This window comes from Coturnix japonica, chromosome Z, assembly GCF_054131305.1.
Source record: "Coturnix japonica strain WE chromosome Z, WE-NBRP24, whole genome shotgun sequence".
In the NCBI taxonomy this organism is placed as follows: Eukaryota; Metazoa; Chordata; class Aves; order Galliformes; family Phasianidae; genus Coturnix; species Coturnix japonica.
In genome coordinates this window covers 27112923-27136329 of record NC_140702.1, presented here as the reverse complement: position 1 = coordinate 27136329, position 23407 = coordinate 27112923, and the positions used below count along the sequence as shown (strand labels likewise).

Below are 23407 nucleotides of genomic sequence, written 5' to 3'. Positions count from 1 at the left end.
AAGGCAAGAAATATTTGCTAACTAAGCACAGTGTCTTCAAATGAACCAGGAGCTTAGATCTTTTTTATATAATCATATAAAATGGATATCAATATACCCATTTGGGTATAGATATACATGGAACTACACAAAAAGGTGGCAAAGGTAGTAGTTTAAGAGGAAGAGTTCTGTGTTCTAGGACTTCAAAATGTGCTACACAGTTAGAACATAATCCTGATTATCCTAAAATGAAAGTCTCTTTGCATCCAAGATTTTTATTTGAATTATTACAGAGATAAGAATTCAGCTACAAATCTTGATTACAGTTTAGATTTTCGTATTTAATGTTTTTATTCTGTTGCTATTTCTAAAACTTAATTTTCACAGGCTGAGAACACAGGCTGTCTCACTTCTTATGTAATTTTATGGAGCCAGGAGGAAGTGCTATTCTTCGTGAAAAAACACCCAGTTCAAAACATTCCCTTTCCTCCAGGTACTTCAACTCCATGTGGCTGACTTAATCACCTTCCATTCTCTAAGTTGCAGTGTTTAATTTGGGGTACACCGTGCTTACTGCCAACTGACCATTTTTTCAACAACTTTATTTTTAGGAGCATAGGAAGGCTTTTACCCTTCCTGCCTACCTAACCCTCCTGGTGTTTATATTCAACAGGTATGTGTCTTTGGATCTTGAGGGACAGGCAAACAACAACGTGGTCAAAGATCCATGCCAGCTGTAGTGGTTGTGTAGGACTAGTTAGCCAAACCTCAGTGGGAAAGCCACCTCCATCAAGAAAAAAAGAGAGCTTGTTGACACAGATGACTCCCTTCTAAGAGGAAGACAGCAGGCCAAAATTTGAGGGACTGAATGCCAGTGAGATCCTTCAGTCTGCTCAAAGAGATGCTGGGTATAGTGAATTACCTTTGAAATGTTTCTACACGAGGAACAAGCAGGAAGAACTAGAAGACTTGGCTCAATCCCAGAGATACAACATCAAAAAAAGTGAAATCTGTTGGGATGAGCCCCAAGGCTGTCTTGGCCATCATGATCACCTTGAGTCTATACCACTTCTTGAGAGCACATGTGGGGAAGAAAGTTGGATCATCTTCTAGAGCTTAGGTGAAAAAGAAAGCAAATGGATGTGAAATTGGATGACATGGGAGGACTACAGAGATGCTATCTGCTATTGCAGAGAAAAGATTTGTGTGGCCATAGCTCAATTAGAGTTGACAAGTAATATACAGGGAAACAGAAAGCCCTGTTATGTCCACAGCAAACTGAAGTCCAGAGATAGCACTGGTCTATGAGTAGGGTCATATCACAAACAGGGATACAGATCTAGAAGAGGCATATAAGACCTTCTTTCCTCTGTCTTCAAATCAATTATGACCCTGAGACTACTGGAGCCCTGAGATCATGTTTGCAGTCATGATAAACTCCCAGCCAAGCCAGAACTTGTGTGGGTTTTGCTGCCTCACCTAGATGCACATGAGTGGGAATACAAGAAAGACTATTCAGAGCAGCAGCTGCGAAGCATGACAAACAGCATGAGAAAGCAATGCTGAGAACCAAGGATATCTCTAGAAGAAGAGAAAAGGAAAAGGAACAGCCCATGGCTCTGACTGGATAAGCACCTGTATGCATGGTTACGGAGTGTCTGTGCAACACTTTGTTGACATGTAAAGGCAGATGGGAAAGTTGTAAGGGAGGACTGGAAAACTAAAAAGTTGAATGTCATTTTATAAGAAGGTTACCCACCTAGCTGACCAAGGGAACACAGTTGTTGTTGTTTTTTTTTTTTATTTCAACTAAGCTTTCAACACTCTTTTTCTCAGTGTCCTTCTAGTCAAAAAGTCCAGCATATAAGCAAGACAAAGGGGTAAAGAGGATTGCTTGAATCTTGACAAATTAAAGGCTTAGGCAATTAGTAGATGCATGAGGTTTAACAGGACAAGTGCAAGGCTCTGAAACTGGGACAGGACAATCCTGGCTGTACATATACTGACTGGGTGAAGAGAGGACAGAGAGCAGCCCTGCAGAAAGAGATCCTGGGCATTCTGTCTGACAGCAAGTTGAACATGAGCCAACACTATGCCCTGGCAGCCCAAATGGCCAGCCATACCCTGGGGTGCACCAGGCCCAGCAGTGCCAGTAGGCAAGAGAAGGAGTTCTAATCTGCTCAGCAGACACAGAAAACTATCATGGAGCTCTCAGAAATACGGTTTCAATTTTGGGTAGTCCTGCTTTGAGCCAAGAGTTGGATGCAGTGATCATTGTGGGTCCCTTCCAGGATATTCTAAGCTTCTATGATTCTGTAATCATTTTAACTGCATTTTTTGCTTGTCCTGCTGAGGAGGGAGAGTGCCAGAACAGTGTGTTTGTTGGGAACTCGGAGACAAGCCAACGTTAACCTTCCTCAGATGGGCAGTTTAGACATTCATCTCTCAAAAAGCTCTATTTTTTTGTGTTTGTGGGGGAACAAAATTCAGGCAATGATCTGCTTGTAACTTTTTTTTTATTTACCTTTCCCTGGGGATCTTGAGAAGGACTTGTGAAAATAGCTCAGCTGTATTAACTATACCCAGTCCTGAAGTACAAGAGTGTGGATGTATGTCAACTCATAGAATTTTACACTCCATATATGACAATTCTGATTTCAGGTTTTTTAATTTTTAAAATAATCTTCTTTTAAGCATTGAACACCCCCACTTGCAAAGGTAAACTTAAAGATACAATACTCTAAAGCTTAAAAGTAATTGTGTTTATTTTCATATTCTTTTCTTTTTTTAATATATGAGGCCAGCACTGCAGCTGTCCACCCACAAGCCATCCAGCAGTTGCTTTAGCGCCAGCACAAAATATCAGACTTCCCAGGAAAAAAAGTAATGCATAATTTTTCAGCAACATTTAAGCCCTCAGTCAATTTCACACGTTGACCTGAGCATGAGGACAGGAAATGAACAGGTTGGTCAAAATATCTCAGCTTTCTCATTCTGATAGGAAGGACCTTCCCAGCATTTTACATAAACATTACTATTATTCAGCCTAACTCCAGTGTCAGTTCAGTAATTTACATGCCCATGGCAAATAACACATTTTGTTGTAATTTGCTTCAGTGCATGTGCTGCCACCCAGCATTTGGCAGAAGCCATTTGGTTGGTCAGCACTCAATCTATCTATCTATCTATGATCTATCAATCACAGTGGTGCTATCCAATCCATCTCCCTACATAATGCAGAGGGAGATAGGTCCCTGTAGTACGCTTTGGGTCCTTCTAGATCCTGGGCAGGGCAGACCTTTCTGTGGAAAAGATAGCAACAAGCAAGAACAGCCCTTGACCAATCACCACTCTCCTTGTAACATCTTAGGAAAAAAAAAAAAAAAGAAAAACAAAAAAACAAACAAAAAAACCAAAACAAAAAAAACACCATACACTCTGGTTGTGGTTTTTATAGAGGACCAATGGAATCTATAATGAGAGAATCAAAAGTAGACACAATTTCCAATGTCTTTATTTAATTAACAAGGAAGAAAGTAAGAAAGTTGAGGTTCCAGGCATGTTACATCCCACTTATAACAGCCTGTTTTCATGCCATGGTTGTGATGGAGAAGTGACTTATGATGAGTACTGTTGAGCAGAATTACTCTTGCAGAATTCCATGTTTCTGACTTACAGCCACTGATCAAAGCTGGCATCACAATCCATTACAGGACAACACTGTCCCATTATTTTTACTATCTGAAGAGCGTATTGAAATATACTATTAAAATAAACTTTTAAAAAGTATTTAAAACATATTATTAAAAAGCACCTAAGTAATCAGTCCTAAACAGATGATACAAAATTTGTTTAAATAATCTTTTTTTTTTTAATTTTGTAAAGAAATGCATGAGAATATATGATTAAGGATAATAATTTCTTCTGTTTCATCCCCTTTTGTTTATGTTCCATTATAAAAGTCCTCCATGTAAGATTTTTCTTCCACTTTCAAGTCTATATTTTCTAAGACACATATCTGTAAGTTTATATTAGATATATTAGATACATTTAAAACATGTTGCTGGCATATTTTGTCTGCATAGAATTAATAACAACTTCTGTCACTACGTTTGATTTATGTTTGATACTTTTAACTATGAATGATAATTCATGTTCCTTTAGCACAAAGGAAAGCTATCACAGCCAGCATTTATGTTCCAAAAGTAAGATTAAAAATATTTATTTTTTGTTTTAAAGGTTCTTTACTTGTATTTGATCTCAAGTGGTAGTAAATTATTAGTGAACTAAGATAAGTGAGGAAAGATACAAGACATATGAAAGAAAATATGAACTACATAAAATATTATTCTAGATAACAACATATAAATATTGATATTAATTTTTACTGCTGCTCACATAGTTGCTCATAGAAACTGTCTATAAGAGCTTTTCATTAGGTTAATTAAATTTTGATTTGACCAGATAAGATCCTCTCATACACTTCTTTGGTTAACAAGATATACGCTTGCTTGGATTTATCTAAAAAATAAAGAGGATCTGTAATTGTAGATGGATTAAAACCTTCGTCCACTAATCTAAATTTTTGTTGTTTGAAAGTTCCAGTCATTTCCATTGTTTCCTGTAGAAGAGAGAGAGACATATTATTTTTTGACTCACACTCCCACTTGTCTTTAGAAGTCTTACTTGATAATATTTGGCCTCATTTCTCTAGAAAAATGTTTTTCCTAAAACTTCTGTTCTGCTACAAACCAACACATGCTGAGAGAGTGAAAAGAAGTTGCAGTCACTTGCAAGTAACCAAGGACTGTGAGAGTAGTGAGGCACTAGAACATGTTGCCCAAAGCTGTGGATACTCCATCCCTAGATGTGTTCAAGGCCAGGCTGCATAGGGCCTGATCTGGTGGGTGGCAACTCTGCTTACAGCAAGTTGGGAGTGGATAATCTTTAAGGTCCCTTCCAACCCAAGCTGTTATGTGATTTTTTAATTCCATCTAAAATCTTGGCCGCAGATACCGTCAAACTCTTCAGTGATTACCTTATTTAATCTTTATTTCTAAGTAAGCTTATGATTTACCACCAATCCTGGATTCAACTCCTCTATTGCCATTCTAATTAAATTACAGCTAAATGCTCCTTTCTTTGTTAAGTAATCTTGGAATGTTCCTGATGGACCTGTGAAATTTTAGTGCAGACCTGCCATCAACCCTCGGTGCAACCATTAGTACTGCTCTTCATACATTCTCATACTCTAGGGTCCTCTGAGAGTGTTACTTCCTTAAGTGTGCCAGAGGAGATTCAGGCTGGATGTTAGGAAATACTGCTTCTCTGAAAGAATGGTCAAGCACTGGAATGGGCTGCCCAGGGAGGTGGTGGAATCACCAACCCTGGAGGTGTTGAGGGAACGTTGTGTTGAGGGACGTGGTTCAGTGAGGACTATTGGTGACAGGTGGACAGTTGAACTGGATGATCTTGTAGGTTTGTTCCAATCTTGGTGATTCTATGATTTGATTCTATAATTCCTGGATCCTCTTTTCTCCTTCCTTCTGAGCTCCACTTCACCTCTCTTCCTTTAACTTCTCTTTGTAGCATCTCCTGCTTTACCTAAACCTTTCTGTACTCTCATTTCCAATGAATAAAATGCATTTTAGGTTATTTTCTCTGGATGAAATAGTTCACATTTTAGTAATCCAAACCTCTCGTTTTTCCATGTACATGCTTCTAATCTCCACAAATCCTTTTGTATGATGTCTATTCTTACCAACTAATGCATTTCCTCCTATTTTAAAATAATCTGCAAATTGTTTTGTCATTTTAATGTAACTCCTCCCCCAAAACTCCATTAATGAATACAGTAAATAGAACCAGTTTTAAAATTAAATCATACAATATATCAACATGCATTTTCTGATATTCCATTAGACTTCTCTGTGTTCAAATAGCATAGATGTTCATATGCACAGTGCAGTCACCCAGCTTACCTGGATTCTTAGAAAAAGAGGACGGGCATAACCTGGGAGATACGTCACCACTTGCTTATACATTTGCTCCAGGTCCATTGCTCTATTCTGTTTTAAAATAAGAGAGGCCATTCCAGCTTTTCCCTCATGATCTGAAGGAAAGGAAGTGAGATGAAAACATTACAAATAAGAAATAATGATGGGCTGACAATTACATGTAATATTCTGAGTTTCACAAAAACAGAAGGATTAGATTTAGATTTTTACATATTTAGGAAATCACTCAAGCGATGAGTTAAGCAACAATACTATAAATGAGTTGAGAACATAAGAATAAAACGGAAAACTATCAATCGAGTACCATGCTCAACATTAATCAGTATATGAGGATTAATAACAAATTCATCCCCCTCTCAAAGACAGAGTGCTGATTGCTTTCCTGGATTGGTCAAATGTATGTTCTCTTCACTTTTAGCCTTTCCCTCTTGCCACTATGTCCTTTCAAAATGTGGATATGAAAGTTGTCAACAGAGGGAAAGATTAACAATCTTAATCCATGTAAGTGGAAAGACAGTAGGTCTATGAAAAAGAGAAAAATACCTAAAATATAAGAGAAATAAAATTCAGTAATAAATAAATTTAAAAAAAAATTAAAAAATCCTTCACATTCTAACCACCGTGCCATGGTTTTATGATGTTTGGTTATCAGTATTCCACATCAAAACACCATGTAGTGCACTGGGAGTTAAAGAGTTACAGCACCAGTTCCAGGTACCTGTCCAGAAGGAAAGAACTACATCCCCCAGAAGACTGTGAGGAACACATACAAGGCCTCAGTAGGTCATCTGATGTCTCTCTTTTTGATCATCAGGCTCTCTTGCTGCTGCTCATCCCAACCACACATCATTTGAATAAGGCCTTCAGTTCTTTTTGGTCACTCTCTCTTAATATTTGATTTATTAGCTTCAATTCTAACTGTATTGTATAATATTGTGTTATCTTGCATTCTGATACCATATTTAGTAAATTAATTTTTTTTCTCCTCAAACCGTTGCAGCTGTTTTTCATTATTTTGGGGTCTCCCATTTCCCATTTCCAGAGGTGCAGATTCAAGAATCCCTCCACCCCACTAATCATGGAACCAGGCTGAACCAGCCCATAAGCCATTGATAGCACTGCTTAAGTAGCAACAGCTGACCTTTTTCTTCCCTAATGCTACAGTTTCTGTAAGGAAGTTTATTTGGGCCCTGTGCAATAGTTCAGCTATTTCTTCACACAGATAAGAATCAGAAAGTAAATGTTCTTGTGCATGAAACAAGATGCTCTTGTTGTTGTTTTTTTTTAAATTTATTTATTATTTTATTTTTTTATATTCAGTCAGTAGCCTTCAATATGATTTTTCTTGTTTTGTGGATCTAAACTGGTGGCAAGTGGTACCCTTTATGGATTTTAAGCTTATAAATTTGTAGGGGTTTGACCTTGGCCAAGGGCTAAATATCCATTTCTCCTCTCTCTCAGTCCCCTCTCAGCATGACAGAGACAAACTGAAAGAAGGTGAAAAGACTCATGTATCAAGATAATGGCAGTTTAGCAGGGAAAGAAAAAGGTGTGTGCACAAACAAAGCAAAAAGCAGAATTCATTTGCTGCTTCCCACTGGTAGGCAAAAGTTCAGCTAAGCAGTGCTGAGTTATCAATACTGTTTCAGTCACAAAGACAAAGCACAGCACCATACAGGTTGTTAGGAAGAAATCCATCTCCCTTTCAACCAGACCTGCAATACAGTTTTAGAAGTCTTTAGCATTAATGGGAATCAGGCTCGAATACCCTCGGGAAAATTAAAAACAAAACAAAACAAACAAACAAACATAATCTGAAAAGAAAAGAATGTAATTTCTTTTCAGTAATTTCTTTTTCTTCTTTTTATTCCTTGTGATGACCCTGGCTTTCTAATATTCTTTTCTATAAATGTTTTATGAGGCTTAGTTAAAACTGAAATAAAACAGAACAGAATATATTCATACACTTTCCTTTAAAGCCGTTAACTCGTACCTTGTTGATATTATTTTATTCTTACATATGAAATGTGGATTTTCTATGACTGTCAATTTAATAAAGCTCAAAACTTCAGAATTTTCAAAAGTAAATATCACTGCATGCACACAGAAATATACTGTCTGTGTATAGTTGGCATCCTCGTTATCTACATACACATTTTAGCAACATATTAAAAGGATGACTCAATCAGAAATGATTCATGGGCTTACAAAATGAAATAGAAGAGTTATGAATGTTAACAACTAAACACAGAAGAAGGAAACAATAAAGCTGAAGCTTCTTTTACCTGGCACTGATACACCATACACATTTGCTTCTTGTATGAAGTCCAGCATGACAATGACATCAGAAACTTCAGTTGTTGCAACATTCTCCCCTTTCCATCTAAAATTTGGAAAACACAATATTTTAATCCTTTGGAGATACACAGGCAGATCTTTAAAAAGACTCCAATTATTTTAGACTATTAATAGCTCGTATTTGTTCTGACTTGTCATCTTGGTACATTGATCTGATTGCCAGAAGATAGCACTGGTAATTAAAGTGTTACAAGATATTATCCATCACTATGATGTATGATGCAAGTTTATCATTACCTGATGATTTAAAAATGTTGATGTGTATCCGAATACAGCAGATGAGACCACACTTTAGTGTTTCACACATTTTTATCTGTTTCTGTATCCAGTTTGCCTTGTCTGCAGCAAAATTACCATTGGAAAGTATGATCACAGGAAGGATTGTTCAAAGACCTGTAATTCCTACATAACTGTCTGGAGGTGAATCATCCAGCTCTGCAGGTGCATGTTTTGCAAAATTAATCCCCTATCACCTTTTTCAAGATCATTACAAACTGCATCAATGTACTTATAAACTGACCACTTCAAGATGAAACCAAATAGATCACTATTATTCTAACCTATATGTCTGCTTATTAATGAAGAGATGTAAAAAGAAATATTGATTATACCTGAAGGTATCTCCAATCCTGTCCCAAAAATACAGGAAATTATCATGGTCTTGAACCATTAGATCTCCAGTATTAAAATAAAGGTCACCCTTCTTAAATACCTCGCTGAGTAATTTCTTTTCTGTGTGCCTCTTATTGCCAGCATAGCCAAAGAAGGGATTCTTTGCATTCACTTGGGAAATGAGAAGACCAGCCTCACCTATACGTAGAAGTGGAAACAAATGTGAATTTTAAATACTTAAATACTTAAAATACAAATCCTGTACTTTGCATTGGTTTTAATTTGCTATGTAGGACTTAATAAAATCAGGAATCAAGCTTAGCCGAGTTCAATATTTAAGCCCAAATTATAAAAGCTTAATAATAAAATAATAAAACCTGTTACCATTGCTTTGCAATTCATGTAGTCAACTCTACACACAAAGTGACCATCAATAAATAGAGCAGTATAGTCTATTCAAATTTCTGTTATAAGTCCCTTTTTATTGACTAAACAGTTCTCATCCATCAATTTTGTGCTCACTAGTACATTTTTTTATCATCTCAAAGTGCACAGAGCACATGGTATGTTCCTCTTCCTTCACCACACTGGATTTCTAGTGATGAGTTTCAACTTTAGCAGCTCCCTATCCAGTTAAAAAGCCAGTGTATCTAAAAGAGCATCTGTTTGACCAAAGCAGTAAATCTTTAGTTAGGCTCAGAACTTCAGAAGTTCTGAGAAAAATTCTGAAGAATTTTCAGTAACATGATAAACATTATTGCTTTCATTTTTGAGTAAAATACAGGAGTTTAAATATAATTATACCTCCTCAAAAATCAAGGAGATATGAGCTTAGGATATCTTGTTATGCATGTCACACTTTGAAAATTGGTATAACCAAGAGATTCTAGATATCTGATAAGCATTTTGCAGACAGTTACAACCCAGGAACATATTTGATAAACTATAGAAAGGAACACTTAATCAAAAGCACTTAATTTCTCTCCAAAAAGCACTTCATCTAATCCACCAGCCTTTCTCATAGATCCCCCAGGCAATCACCTCAATGTGATAACTTCTTTTAAAAAAAGATAGATCACATTTCCTTCATATTTAGATACTATATCACACTGTCATTTTTGCACATTCTCCTTCCATGAATTTATCCAAGGGTTCTATTGATGTTCTTTTGATGTCAGCACTGCAGTGCTTAATAATAGTCTGTCTTACATAAAAATTTATATTGCTTTTGTTATAATGAAGATTAATAGTTTCTTAGTATGGTACAGTATCCCAATTGTAAGGTCTCTTAAAAAGATCCTGGAAGTATGTGTATTACGACTGTGTCCTATTATAACACATACTTACCTTTCTTAACTTTCTCACACCAACCATGCTTATTTCTAATTGGTTCATCTTTCTGGAAATCATACTTGATTAAATCGAATGGAAAAAAAAGCTGAAAAGGGGGGGAAAAAAAAGGTCATCAGTTTTTCATCTACACAGTGACATCTGGTGGCAGCAGACTTAAGCAAGAAAACTTTTTCTCATCTCAAAGTTGAACATAATGTCATCTGAAACTGAAAATATTCTGCCTGTAAACTTACGCGGTTTCCTGGAGATGTCTAACACATGAACATTTTTTGATTGTGTAGCTTTCGAAATTACTTGGTGAAGATACAGAATTGTTTTGTTCATTTTCTTACAAATGAGTTGTGGGACCCATGTATCAGTAGTACAGACTACATGGATCAGAGTAGTAGAATCATATATGAAATTTTCTTACAGACATCTTAAGCTGATACAAAAGGGCTTCTTGGGGTATTCTGGTCTCTAAAAAAAACCAGTAAATGAAAAAAAAAAAAAAAAATGGACTGGCAACAGGAGTGTTTAAATATTGCTTTGAAAATCCTGTAGTTTCAATCTGTAGTCAATGAAAAAAGGAGCACATCAAAAACTCATTACAAACTGTACTTGATATTAAGTGAAAGCAGAAGCAACAGTTCCTTGGTTTCCCATCCAGTGGTCAGCAAAGTTCCAGGAACACACAACAAACTTTTGCCTGTAAATATAGTTTTCCAGGATGTTAAAACATGATTAAACATGACTTTGTTTTTACACTAAGAGCAATCTCTTCTGCCATATAGCTGTATAGCTATATGGAAAAATTCATAATACTAATTCAGCATTGCTGTTTTACATCATAAGATGTTTTAACTGTTGAAACAATTTCAGATTTGTTATCAACTGCTCTTTTCCAGTAAATATGACTTAAGTATGTCTCAACTTACAGATGATTATCAACCAAACAATTTTGAGTAAGAAATTTAGAACTGTAAAATGGCTGAAATATTTAAAACACATTTATAAATAAAATGGGAATAATCTTGCAGGATTGTCATGAATTATTTTTAGTTTCTACTACAAGATTTGTGATTTCATCAGTTCCATTCCCTCCATTGCATATTCTCTGCTGTCACACAAAATATACTTGAGAGCAAGATGCACGTGTACATGCATATTTAATAGATGCTGAGAGTATAGCTTCTTACCATAACCAATTTCTACAAATATATATGCTATAATTCTTTAAAACTTTTAATGTCATGATAATGTCAGAAACATTAGCTACATAGAGATGTATATCAAGTGTAAATGGGCACATTAGTGATTTATTACTAGTGTAATCATCTATACACTATCTTCTCAGTAAAAAATTTCAAGATGGTTTCAGAATTTCAATCATCTAAAATGCTAGCCAAAGTTTTCTACTATTCTGTTCACTGTGTCTGTATTTGCATCATGAATATTCATATTAAGGGATTTATTTATACGCCACAGTAACACTTTCAAGTAATCCCTCATGTAAAGAGTATAGTGTAAAAATAAACAAGTGGAAACAACAGCATTGCCTTGATTTAGCACCTCATATGCAATGGCATTTTGGATATCTGGCAATTGCTATGCCATTCACCTGTTTCTATACATTAATTTGTGACTTCAAAATTATTTAGGAAAATAAGTGTGTAGAAATCCAATAGTTATCCATATAACTTCCCATCACCACCACCATTTAGCAGGTACTGACCTTTCCTCATTTGGAATGCTCAGTTTGTCTTTTACAGCTGTATCCTTTGTCTGCATTTCACCATTAGAAACTGCCATGTTGTCATTGGGTGCATGTTTATGACATGTCTATTTAGTTTTTCTACATTAATAATATTATACCTGGAACCTCTCTGTCATTATTCCAGCTATACCTTTGATATATGTCTGGATGGACTTTTATACTATATTTAGTTCATCCTGACTGGGCAATTACACCATTAGTAAGTGTACATTTCTTCCTTTAATGTTATCACATAATCCCACAAATTTCTTTTTCCCTTATTTAAACTACTTTCTATTCCCAGGTAAATAGTTGTATTTGATATTCCCAGAATACTTGTTTAAGGGTATCTCTTCATATCATCCCATGTCAAAATAAGATTTCAAATGTTGCTGTTGTTGCAGAAACAAGATAATTTAGTAACCAGATGGGTGCATCTTCCTTGTGCTATTCTCTGCTTTCCAGTAGGAAACAATCTGCTTTTCCAACTTCAGATTGCTCAAGAGTCAGGGAACCAGAAATAAAGCTGCTCTCATTTACATGCTGGTAGATAGTCAGTAAATATCATTCAAATTAAAAAACAAAACAAAACAAAAAAAAAAAAAACAACAAAAAAAAAACCAAAAAAAAAACCAGCTACACATCAGAATGTGTTTTGTAATAATCTGCAGCCTGTAAGACATATTTAAAAACAACAAAAGCTTGAAATAAGCCAACATTAACTTACGTCATTACAGTATAGAGTGAGTTTGTGTCACAATACTTGATTGCAGGGTAATAAAATACACATAGAAATAAACAAACAAACTTAAGTATTTAAGTATGAAGATTAAAAAGTACATCTTATGCTGTTTTCACAACTGTGTCTCTCTCCCTGCCTTCCTTGGCTTTTCTACAACTGCATGACGCATGAAATTTTATTCATGTCAACACTGCTCTGCTTCAGCATATGGGTGAAATAGCTGCTCCCACAAACTAGTGAGTGCCACAAAGAAGAATAAAGAAGCTGTTCCAAATGGACTGCACAGGAAACAACAGCAAATTCCAAGCAGATACTGTATTAGAAAACAGATAATTTGACTCATCTAAGTAATGTAATTCAAATAAATAAATAAATAAATAAATAAATAGATAAATAAATAAATAAGGCCATGTGACATTTTGTTCTGCTGCCAGAAATTCTTTGAGAAGGAAAGGGTACATTATGCAACTATAAATGCTCTAGATCAAAGCACACTGGTTATAAAACAATGCCTGCTGCCTTCGGAGTAGCCCTTGAGAACTCTTCAGTTTGGATGATAATCTTGGCTCATCTGTTACCATGTAATAGGGGTCATATAAGTTACACAACAGTCTAGCTAAACATGCCATGTCCACATAACAAAGGTGAGGTTGTCTCCACACTGAATCTGGTTTTCAGTGACAACTTTAAGTCTTCTCAAACTCTACAGATACAGAATGCCAAATTAATATACATTGGTGGAAGAACTGGCAGCCAGTACTCCTCAGATCCCTGTGAAGAACAGTAACAGCTGACAACTGAGCCTGTGACAAACAATGTGCTCTAGTGACTCACAACAGAAACTGCAGAAATAATTGAAGGCTTAGTGTGGACTTAATTTTAGGGAAAAGAGAATATTGAAAAAGACAGAATATACACTGATTTCAAGTCAAGCCAAATGACATGAATGGCCTTTTCTAATTCTAAAAATCTCCTATTGTCTTTCCACACACATACTGAGTAAGTAAGCAAACAATCCCTAATTATCTCAGCAAATGTTTCTACAGACTATACCACTTTTAACTTGGAGCAATATACAAGGTAATGTAAAGGTATCTGGTGAAATCAAGTATTTAGTTATGACTGCATTTACTTATGTGCAAAAAAAAAGAGAAAACCAAATTTAATTAATGCAAAAAAAAAAAAAAAAGAAAGAAAGAAAGAAAAGAAAGAAAGAAAATCACACAATAATTGATTAAAGGTACAGAAAAATAAAGTCAATAAATAGGTCATTTCAAATCTAATCTTCCCTATGCTAAAACCTACAAATGGGATTTCCAGGAGGCTGACTTCTGACTAAATTGTCAAAAGCTCTAAAATTCTGACAACAAATTTACTGAGGTTTTGAACAAATGTAAAATTTTGTAAGGCTTTCTTTATTTATTTATTGAAAAGGTTTACAAGTAATCACAACACATGGCTTAGAGTCATCTGAAAAATATAATCTAACATTAGCTCTAAGCTCAGCTACTGCTCCTTACAATCCAGATCCCTGATTTCCTGTAGTGGACCTGTATCTTTTTAAAGACATCTAAAGACATCATATTTTAAAGACATCACATTAGCTCTTGATATCCACTGTGCGTAATATAGACTATCAGTGATACATAACATGGAAAATCAGCAAAGCCTGATTTAGTTCCTGAGCTCTCAGTGGCTCCCGAAAAACACAGCAGCTCCTGCAGTTTCTTTCTGAGTGTTTCCTGTTTGCCCCCTGAAAGATCTGATGAAACACCAACTGGTGGGTTCCTATCCCCGAAATTAAGATAAAGGAATTAATTGCTCTAGGCCTTGAACTGTGAAGTAGCCTCTGTGAAGCTGTACTGAAGCTGTGGACCCTGGAACATGTAAACTGTAAACAAACTCATTTGTCTTCATGTGTAGCCACCTCACACAGATAGGTTTCCAAAAAGTGTTATTACTTCTCCGTGAAAATAGATTGGACTTAACATTTTTCTTTCGGTTTTCTTCAGAAGCACAACTATCACTTAAAATATGAGGATTTTTATACAAAGGGCTACTGGTTACTTTTGCAAATTCTAAGTGGTGTGTGTAGTTCTAGTTTCTTCAGTACAAATTTGCATAAATAGCAATATAATATTAAATATCTAGTCTCCCTGCTAGAAAGCTATACTAAGTAATATTTCATGTTAATATCTAAAGTTTGAGACCCAGGTTATTCACTGACCTCTGTAGTCATTACTACATTTCACTACTTCATTACTACCAATGTCCATTTATGCCAAAAATCTACAGAATATTATATAATACAAATATACTTTTAGAAAACAGCTTTAAACATCATCAGTAGATTGCTAAGTCAGAGCAGAACATTTGCAAATTTACATCACAGATGTTCATAAGTACCAAAACAAATCTAACTTCCTTTTTTTGTCCTTTAACTTAGTAGAGATTTGATCCTGATATTCAGAATCTACTCAAAACTCTCCTAAGAATGGCAAGACATTTATGGCTCCTGTGGACTCTAAAAAACTCTTAGGGTTACTGCTGAAAGTGTAACTGGGTTGGGTGCTAAGCATGATCAGCAACACTTTGGCAGTCAAGATCTTACAGACAGTCAATTAATCTTGCAATAACCAAGAATATTTAACTTATACCTCAAGTCCCATGTCCTGCAGTCAAACTGAGAAATACAATGACTTTCAGCACTCCATTTTACAAAGTAAAATATAAGTAGTCACCTTATAAAAGAAATTGGTGCGTCCAACAGATCCAATTTTTCCTGTGTGGTTCATGAAACAAATGTTTCCTTCGGTAGCGCCATAAAACTCACAGATCTTAACAGCGCCAAATCTGTCTAAGAATTCTCTCCATACGTCATTTCTTACTCCATTTCCAACTGCTAGTCTGACTTTGTGATTTTTCTCTCCATCCTTCTGTAAATAAAAAATAATAATCATCGTCATTAAACCAGAATATTTTGATAAATATAATTGATTGTTGCACATATCTAAAGAAATCTAGCATAACCAGCCTGTAGCTACGAGTTAGCAAGCTATCAAAAAAACAATCAAAAATTATTGTCTTCTTGAACATGTAAATGACTGCCTGCATAATGGCTGTACTAATTTATATAAGTAATTACATGTAGTCTCATGTTCTCATGCAGAGCAAAATTTAAAAACTGGGAAAATTACAGAAAGGTAGGCATTGTTTCTGACAAGTAATTAAAGACAGCAGAGATTAATAACCATTTTCCTGTGTTTTCAGACTGATTAAAAGAAACAATCAGATTCCATACACTTGTAATACCTGTTTCTTCCCACACATTACATGAGTCATTTTCTATATTTTTTTAATATTAAGACTTGCAAGGTTTTGTTCAGCATCACTTGGTATACAGTATATCAATATAGACAATAATGATACTGAATCTTTATTGTTGTCAGTTCTCACGTTTTAATACAAGAAACACTGTAGTAAGCATTCAGCAAGACTGATTTTATGAATACTTTTGTAAACCATACGATTGCGTGGAACACCTTAAAAATGCAATAACATTTAAGCTGAAGAGACAGAAAGCAAAAGACCTAAAATGTGGGGTTTTTTTATTTCACCTATTTTAAAACAAGACTCCCTCTTTAATTAAACAAATGAAACAATACAAAATAAACACAGGTGCCATTCTGTTACCATGTACCTTTAGAACTTTGTACCACTGAAATACTCCAATGCCATCCATATGTATATTTATGCATATGTATGCAATCTGTCTATATACATATATACACATACATGCACACATTCTCTTTCCTTTATAAATGCATATACCTTTATGTATGTATGTACACATATATGTCCCTGTTTTCTTTTCTATCCCATCCTCTCCTCGCAGCTCTAGTTCAGGATAAATTAGGTAAGTCTTCATAATGAAAATCCATTTAAGCACCTTTATTCTAGCTTAAAAGCGGAACAAAAACATTACTGGGAAGAGATCTGGTCAGCTGACTATGTATTCTGGATGTTGAAAACAGGGAAGTTTCTACTGAATGCATAGACAAGACTTTCTCAGAAGCTCATTGATTACTGCAGTTCAAGAAGTTTTTCACAGAGGTAGTAAATTCATTTCTGTCACAAAAACTGACACATGGTAACATTTCAAGTTCATCATCTATATAATGAAAAACAGTCAAGTTTTTCTCCTTCAAAATCAGTAACTCAGAAAATTCTTCATCCAGTTTCAGAGTCTTTCTTCAGTTGTTCAGGAAGGAATTAATACATTTCACTGAATTAATACATTTCACTAAGTGCAGACAGCTCTTGGCAGATTACAGTCAGAGGCACTGTTCCGCTATACTAACCCAAAACTACATCAATCATGAGCCTCCTCCAGTTACTATTCATTGGGTTTTTAAATATCAACTCAATTCTTCCATTTCTTCTTTCTCCTCTTCTACCTTACTGCAGATAAGAAGTCACTTCTAATTACATAAGCACAAACTCCACTGGCTTTCTGATAAATCATTTGTATTGTATTACACAGCATAACAAAACCATCCATGAACAAGACCTGTAATAAATTGTCTAAAATTGGCCTAAGTTTGTAATTTTTAGAGCAATTTGCTTTTTTTCTTTGGATACAGTACCACAAATTAGTTGCATAAATTTTCATATATCTGAAGTAATCAGGTGTGTTCCACATTGAAAATTCAATACCGTCAAGGAACAATTATATATTATATATATATAACAATCATATATATTTATATAAAATATGTTATTATTATCATTTAATATATTATATATTCTTATTATATATTCTTAGTATTATATTGTATATATACAAACTAATATATAGTGAGTCATTCATCAGTCTGAGAACATCCTAATTTTCTAAAGCCCATGTTAATAAAAAAGGTGAATTGGAGTCTGTGTTTAAATTTCAGAGTAACAAAATCATTGTTGACATTTTGCTGAAAAAAAGAGGATAGGATGAAGTAGAAAGCAATGATATACAATGCTTATGTTTTTTCAAAAGTACAAATACAGCATCATTTAAAGGCAAGCTACCTCAATTACTTGAGTTTCTCGTGTTATTTTGTTCAGTTTCTATCACTACAGCACAAGATTGTTTCTCTAATGGAAGGAACATAAAAAAGGATCACAGAATTTCCCATTCCAATGCCCAAAAATGCACTGGTGAAAAACCTTTTCCTAACACACAACCTAATCCTCCCTTCCCACAGCTCCATGCCATTCCTTCAGGTCCTGGTCAGCACTGTATTGTCCTTGCAACTATTTACTGACTACTTCATTTCAGGAAGTATTCTCTTATACACTGAAAACTTCACAAAAACACAGAGAAAGTGTCTTAATTCACCTAAATCTCACTGTAGAAAGCAACTTTTCTTAAAATAAGGAATAATAATTCAATTAGCATTCACAGGCAGATAAATTTTCTATTAGACTGCATTCCTGCAACTGCAATACTCATGATTTAGGAAGTTACCACAGTTACAATTACCTGTTGATGCAAGATTCCCAGCAGGTTCTGAAGGTCTTTCTGGGTAAAAAGCATTAAAACTAGCCTACACTTCAGCAATTCATCAGCTAGACTGAAAACTATATGTAATTCATCTCCAAGTAGATGTTTGATTCATATAAAGAGATGGATTTTAAGTTAGGTACATTTTAAAGTCACAGAGCTGTTTTTAATATAATTTTACCTGCTCTTTAAAATAACTAACATAGAACGTTAACTACCTTTACATATGACTGACTTTCAATTGAAAGTGACCAGTAAAGAAAATAGACTCAGCCACTATAACACTTTATGATTAAATTTGTAAATATTTATTTACAGTCCAGCTTTTGGCGAGACTGTAAATATTGCAGGCACACATGTATCCCACGGGCACCATGGCAGAATACTCAAGCAGTAAATAAAATACAATAAGTAAAAAGGAAGGACAAGGAATTACAGTTCCAAGATATTCTAGAAACACAGTTAAGCAATGCACAATTGGGTGATTCTATTCAAACGAAAATCTAAATATATATGTAGGAACAAACTATGGCACCAAGTAGTCATATTTTTAATTTCACAGAATCACAGAATCACAGAATTACCCGGGTTGGAAGGGACCTCAAGGATCACGTAGTTCCAACCCCCTGCCTAGCAGGGCCACCAAACATACACATTTACTAGATCAGGTTGCCCAGGGCCCCGTCCAGCCTGGTCTTGAACACCTCCAAGGACAGGGCATCCACAACCTCACCGGGCAGCCTGCTCCAGGACCTAACCACCCTTCTAGTAAAGAACTTTCCCCTAACATCCAACCTAAATCTTCCCTCCTTCAACTTAAAACCATTTCCCCTAGTCCTGCTATTATCAGCCCTTTCGAAGAGTTTACTCCCCTCCTGGGAGTAAGTTCCCTTTAGGTACTGAAAGGCTGCAATGAGGTCACCCCGCAACCTTCTCTTCTCCAGGCTGAACAAACCCAACTCCCTCAGCCTGTCCTCATAGGGGAGGTGCTCCAGCCCCCTGATCGTCTTTGTGGCCCTCCTCTGGACCCTTTCCAAAATCTCCATATCTTTTTTGTACTGAGGGCTCCACACCTGGACACAGTACTCCAGATGGGGCCTCACAAGAGCAGAGTAGAGAGGGACGATCACCTCCCTATCCCTGCTGACCACCCCTCTCCTGATGGAGCCCAGGATCCCATTTGCCTTCCGGGCTGCCAGAGCGCACTGCTGGCTCATGTTAAGTTTCTCATCTATCAGGACCCCTAGGTCTTTTTCAGCCGAGCTGCTCTCCAGAACAACTCCTCCCAGCCTGTACAGGTGCCTGGGGTTCTTCCGGCCCAAGTGCAAAACCTTGCACTTTGCCGTGTTGAACCACATTAGGTTCACCCGAGCCCAGCTTTCCAGCCTGTCAAGGTCCCTCTGAATGGCATCTGTTCCCTCCACCGTATCGACTGCACCACTCAGCTTGGTGTCATCAGCAAACTTGCTGAGGGTGCACTCCATTCCCTCATCGATGTCATTAATAAAGATGTTAAAGAGCACCGGTCCCAAGACAGACCCTTGAGGGACGCCGCTCGTTACCGGCCTCCACCTGGACATAGAGCCATTGACCACCACCCTCTGTCTGCGGCCTTTCAACCAATTGCTTATCCATCTAGTTGTCCACCCATCAAATCCACCTCCCTGCAATTTGGAGATGAGGATGTGATGGGGGACCATGTCAAAGGCCTTGCTCAGGTCCAGGTAAATGACATCGGTTGCCTTCCCTTCATCCACCAACACCGTCACTCCATCATAGAAGGCCACAAGATTAGTTAAGCATGACCTTCCCCTGGTAAAGCCATGCTGGCTGTCTCGGATCACATGCTCGTTCTTTATGTGATCAAGCATGTTGTCCAGGAGGATCTGTTCCATAATCTTCCCAGGCACAGAGGTGAGACTCACCGGCCTGTAGTTACCCGGGTCCTCCCTGCTCCCCTTCTTGTAAATGGGAGTGACGTGACCCTTCCTCCAATCATCCGGGACCTCACCTGACAGCCACGACTTCTCAAATATGATGGAGAGCGGCTCAGCAACCACCTCAGCCAGCTCCTTCAGGACCCTGGGATGCACACCATCTGGCCCCATAGACTTATACTCATTCAGTCTAAGGAGGCACTCTCGGACTTGCTCTACCCTTACAGTGGGGAGGGATTTACCTCCTTGGTCCCCACATAGAGGTATGGTGGTGCAAGACTTAGGGACGTGAAAAAGACTAGAATCCTGGCCACCAGTGAAGACCGAGGTGAAGAACTCATTCAGCACCTCAGCTTTCTCTTCATCTGTTGAAGCCATTTCTCCTTTTAAATTTACCAGAGTCTATACGCCCATTTTGGCCTGTCTCTTCTGGCCAATGTACCTGTAGAAGGTTTTCTTATTGTTTTTCACATCCCTCGCCAAGTTCAGTTCTGCCTGCGCCTTGGCTTTCCTGATCCCATGTCTGCAAGTTCGGACGGCATCCCTGTATTCTTCCCGGGTGACCCGGGACCTCACACAATTTCTACCACATTTGAATGGCATTTCATCAACGAGCTTCACACCACTAGAGGACACAGAGGTGAAAGATTAGGAGGTATTTCAAGGAGTCACTCAGTGCTCATCTTTGTAGGGAGATAAACTCTGCAACCACTAACCACTGAACAAGCTGCAGCTAGTCAGCCAGATACAGTGCCAGAGCTGGTACACAGTAATTGCATGCATATTCCTGCTCCAGGATGGACTAGGTGATCTTTCAAGGTCCCTTCCAAATCTCTAAAATTCTGTGATTCTGCTGCAAAAGTGGAATACCTAGTTAACACTTCCTTCACTAAGAGATAAACTTCCCCAATTGTTCTTACCTTACATCCAAACTTTTCTTTGGTGCATTCAGTCAAGATCTTTGAACCACATACAAAATAGCTGCATACATTTTAAATTAGCTCCTTTACACACTATTTCTCCATTCTGACTGCTTGTTTCATTTGTACAGTGATTAATTGACAAGTCAAGAACTGCCTTGTTATATTAAATACCACATAGCTAGGATTCTTCACCTGCCAGTCTTTTCCTCCTTAAGTGTTCTTTGTAAACTATGTGGACTATTTACATAACTGAGTGGCTGATTAAAAAAAAACTTTTAAAGGGCCATCAACTGCTTATTAATTGGGTGTGGAAAGTACTCATGACTGCAGATATATAAAAACATACCTAGCAAACGCATTAGAAAAATCCAAGAAGAAACGTTTATTGTCCTACTTTTACCATCTGTGCAGCAGGACAGCTAACTGAAGAGGAGCAAAGGCAGCCTAAAATGTTTCCTGTACTACGTGCTCGATGAAACTATAAGCAGTACAGGGCCTGAGAAATGGAAAAAAAAATAAAAAAATTAAATATATAAACTGACAACACAGGACTTACAGAATGTACATTCACTGGTTATCTGTTGAACCATCAGCCCTGTTAAGTAGAAACAATCAAATGAGAGTTATTCTAATGCTGTTATATTTACTCATGTACTAAGTTCTTCGCGATATACGCTTACATTCACTTCGTACTACCTCATTATAAACTGCAATGGGATTTTTAAGCAGCATACATAATCAAATCTATAAAATAAATAAAACTTGATAGCTTTTGAACAGAGGTACCAGAAGGAATTCTAGGAAGAGGATACATCCATTCAGTTCAGGAATTTGTTGTTTGCTATTTAGTTTAGCTCAGTCTCACACTTCCATTAATTAATATCTTGATATTCAAATAAAGGTATGTCCAACCTGTGGCCCATGGGCTGCATGTGGCCCTGCACAACTAGTAATGCAGCACCAACTTATTGTAAACGTGCAACATTATTATGTGTTTTTTAGCAATATTTTGGGAACAGGGACATCTACAACTCAGTGCCCCATACAGCCCAACTTTGAATGTCTTCAGGGACAGAGCATCCACCATTTCTCCTGGGCAACCCATTCCAATGTTTCTGTACCCTCATCATATAAATCTTCTTCCTTTTATATTCAATCTAAATCTTCCTTATTTTAGTTTGAAAACATTTCTTCTTATATTATTGTAACAGACCCTGATTAAGAGTCTGTCCCCTTCCTTCTTATAGCTCCCCTTTATGTACTGAAAGACCACTCTCAGGTCTCCCTGAAGCCTTTTCTCCTTCAGAATAAACAACCCAAGCTCTCTCAGTCTGACTTCATAGGACAGTTCAAAGCAGAGGGGCAGGCACACCTCCCTCAACCTACTGGCCACATTTCTTTTGATGCAGCCCAGGATACAGTCAGCTTTCTGGGCTGAGGGGGCACTTGGTATTCCAATGCTGCAGCAGAATATGTACGAAGTTACTGCATACCAGCTGTAGCACTGAATCTGTCTGACTAGCTGCAGCTTGTTAGAGGTTGCAGAGTTTATCTCTCAGCAAAGGTGTGCACTAGGACACTTCTTGAAATCCATCCTACCCAGCCCCATAACTCTATGTAATTAGCTGATTAAATGCCATTCAAAGTACATAGTGCTTGTGAAGACAAGCATTCCTTGTTATTAAACTGATATACAGTTGCTCTTATTTACCCAATAAGCTTCAACTTACGTTATTTTGTAAAATAATTTACTAAATTTACATGTTCACTGTGGAAGAAATATCCAGAATACTACTATAGTGCTGACAAATTCTGTACTTTTCTCAAAAAGCTCTCAAGAAGTAGAAAATAATTCACAATATGTTTTTAATTAGTTTAGTGACAGTGATTCTGCTGTTTCAATCATGTGGGGCAATTTGAGAATCAGTTTCAAAATTGCATAAAAAGTCATCAATTTATTGTATTTTTGCAACTCCATTTTCAGTCGCCATATACGCATCACCTGCAAATTTTCAAATGGAATGCATGCAGTTGCCACCAGATATCCAGCTCAAACACAGTTTGATCACATTTCCTCACTAGACTTTTCTTTTACTAAGACCTATCTTATCAGAGAAAAAATTCCTTTGCTTCACACCTTATTCATGTCATCACTTTTTGTCAGTACATACATTTGTGTACAATTATTTTCTAGGAAGAAACACAT

At 36.8% G+C, this 23407-nt stretch overlaps 1 protein-coding gene across 1 annotated transcript in view; it reads right to left on the bottom strand.

The window, feature by feature from the left end:
- Nucleotides 1-3471: 3471 nt before the first annotated feature.
- SLC27A6 (solute carrier family 27 member 6) overlaps nt 3472-23407 on the bottom strand; it is a 37913-nt gene continuing 17977 nt past the window's right edge. The window contains exons 5-10 of the mRNA XM_085529649.1: nt 15538-15732; nt 10314-10404; nt 8966-9164; nt 8282-8379; nt 5961-6091; nt 3472-4600 (exon numbers count right to left, since the gene is read on the bottom strand). Of these exons, the coding sequence (XP_085385775.1) occupies nt 4424-4600; nt 5961-6091; nt 8282-8379; nt 8966-9164; nt 10314-10404; nt 15538-15732 (891 nt within the window). The 3' untranslated portion in view covers nt 3472-4423. The remainder of the gene's footprint in view (nt 4601-5960; nt 6092-8281; nt 8380-8965; nt 9165-10313; nt 10405-15537; nt 15733-23407) is intronic.